The 2,558-nt window shown below is 50.6% G+C and overlaps 1 protein-coding gene across 1 annotated transcript; it reads right to left on the bottom strand.

Annotated features, from left to right (window-relative positions):
- Positions 1-2,153: 2,153 nt before the first annotated feature.
- Positions 2,154-2,558, bottom strand: LOC137404960 (uncharacterized). Its single transcript, XM_068091187.1, has one exon. The coding sequence runs from the start codon at positions 2,556-2,558 to the stop codon at positions 2,154-2,156; it is 405 nt and encodes a 134-aa protein (XP_067947288.1).

Here is a 2,558-nt window from a genome sequence, read left to right as displayed (position 1 = left end):
GATTGACCCGCCAAAAGCGGTCGTCAATCCAAGACAAGAACCTGATAGTCAGGCTTGCTCCGAAACCAAACCCCGGCCTGCCCTCTGGATCTCTATCTCAGGCTAGTCTGGATCCACTAGCGGCTTGCCTTAGGACTTGATTTCTTATGCCATGGCACACCCGATCATGTCTAGACAAAGCCCCGGATCGATCCCTAGCCTTATTGATCCACGCGTGCAGTTCCGTCTGATGGTTACAATGAGCCTGCTTGTGTAATCGTTGAGCAAACCAGGCAGGCGTCAATATAATCAGTTCTTGCGAGTATGTAATAGTTTTATTAATGATAGCTTTAACAACATGCGTTCACAAGTTTGAGTGATATCAAGCACAACTCATGTACTCACTGCGCTGGCTTATATAGCGGTCTAGCTCCGCCCACTAGTCTATTTATAACACAAAGGATGCACAGGAACTAATATGATTTGCACACAGGATAAACATATGATTATATAATAGAAAGGCAGTTCAGGAATACGATGACATAATAGAAAGGAAGTTCAGGAAGTTCGGGCAAGTGCTAGTAAGGATATAATGTGCGTAATAATTGGTATATGTCCAAGTCCTCCAAACTCTGCCCCCCTCCCAATTTGTTTGGCCTAGGGATGAACAATTAAAGGAGTGTTTATCGGTATCGTCAAGCGTGGGCTCTTAATCGTTGGGCCTCCTTACGGCACTCATCGGCCATTCGGCTATATCGTTGGCAGCGTTCCTCTTCCCGTTCTGCCCTGCGGGTACCTCCGTTTCCTCTAGAATACCATCCTGTTCTGCTAATAGTACTTGCATTTCACGGTCCTCTATGGCTCCTGTATCGTCTGGTGCCAGTTTCATGTTGAGTTTAGCGATATAAGTTTTTAAAGGTAGAGCGAGCTTGTTGTTCGTCAGCGTACTGCTTATGGACTGATTGGAAGTAGGGCCAATTCTAAAAGTTGGCCACTTTCCGGTTTCATCGTGCCTTTGTTCCTGAAAATTTTCGCCGTCCAGAGTCCTCTGTCGAAAGCACTCGTTGCCGGACTGTTCTTCTACTTTTTGATTTTTTACGTCCACCTCAGCTTCCACCCCTTTTTTCGAGACGTTTTGGCCAAGTGTAATCGATTCCGGTTGTTCCTCCACGTGTTGGTTCGCGGCCAACATCTCTTCCAGTTCGGAGATCGATTCTTTCAGGATCGCGTATTGGGACATCAACTCTTGATTCGTCCTCAGGTCTTTCCTCTCTAGTAATGTTTCCAGTTTTCCCACCATAGCTTTGGTGGACTGGTTTCGTTCTATGAGTTCAACCTGTCCTTCCATTACTTCCGACCTGTTGTGCTCAGGGTCACAATGGGATCAAGGGGATCCGGTGGCATACGGCCTGACTGTATCTGATGGGTGGTCCCACTGTTCGTCGGGCGGGGTCTCCCGTCCCGCCTTCCTCCAATATTGCTTTCTACTTCCCTTGGTTCTGGGTTTACCCGTACCTCTTCTCCAGCCGGAGCTGGTCTAGAGGTGTCGGGTTGGAGTAGATCCCTTTGCTCCGTGGCCCCAGAGGTGGGGTCTCACCGACTGGGGTGTTATCTGCCTCCCCTTCCATTAGGTCTTGCCCGGGGGACTCCATCGGGGGCTCGGGACAGGGCTCGAGACTCGATTTCTCTGGTTCCGTGCTGGGAACACCGGGTTGCTTCATTGCCTCCCTTGTCCTTTCGGTAGGATCGTGACCTCTCAGGGTAGGCCTTCCTTCCCTGGCCAGGAGTCGTCTCCTGAATGTGTCACTGTCCATATCAGGGGGAAGGTCCATCTCCCCTTGTTGTGGTGGCGGAGGGAGCTCCCTCCTAATGAACTCCAAGGTGGGCAGCATCTCTACCAGCCCTTCCGACCTCCTTTCCCTCCGTCCAGTGGCACCCCTCATGTTTGGTCTCCTGGAAGGCTCCTTGGTGGTCGGGGCCCTCCCATCGGCTTCGCATAGTATGGTTTCAGTCTCTCTTCATTTTGAATGGATACTTGGCCCTGCCTCTCTACTTGGAAGGTGTTGTTAAAGTTACACCTGGTGACGGTATATGGTCCAACATATTTGGGCTGTAATTTGGGGTTTTCCCCTCGTCGACATTTCTTATTGACTAGCAGCACCAAGTCTCTCACCTCAAACAATGGGGGGCTCCTCCTCATCCTCCACTCGGACCTTCATCTGGCGTTCCCGGGGGATTTCATAGGTTTCTTTCAGCCGGCTGGTTAGTCCCAGTACGTAGGGCTGTACTGCCTGACTAGCGACTGCAACGGGTTCCGAGAGCTGGTCCGGCAATCTCAGCTCTCTGCCCATCATCATATAGTTCGCGGTTTCACCTGTGGCGGAGTGGGGAGTGCCTCGGAAGGTCCTCATTATCTGAGGTAGTAGCAAGTCCCACTCTGTAGGTCCATGGCGCAAAAGCTGAGCCTTTAAGGAATCTCCTAGGCTCCGGTTATTTCTTTCCACGTCGCCATTTCCTTGGGGGTGGTATGGTGTAGTCCACGTTTTACCTATGTTCCATAGATCACATAATTCGCCCAT

The sequence above is a fragment of the Watersipora subatra genome, chromosome 9 (assembly GCF_963576615.1).
Source record: "Watersipora subatra chromosome 9, tzWatSuba1.1, whole genome shotgun sequence".
Classification (NCBI taxonomy): domain Eukaryota; kingdom Metazoa; phylum Bryozoa; class Gymnolaemata; order Cheilostomatida; family Watersiporidae; genus Watersipora; species Watersipora subatra.
This window is presented reverse-complemented; position numbering and strand designations above follow the sequence as displayed.

Excerpts from the sequence above, each read along its gene's own strand:
- LOC137404960 (XM_068091187.1), bottom strand. The coding sequence starts at position 2,558 with ATGGGCGAATTATGTGATCTATGGAACATAGGTAAAACGTGGACTACA.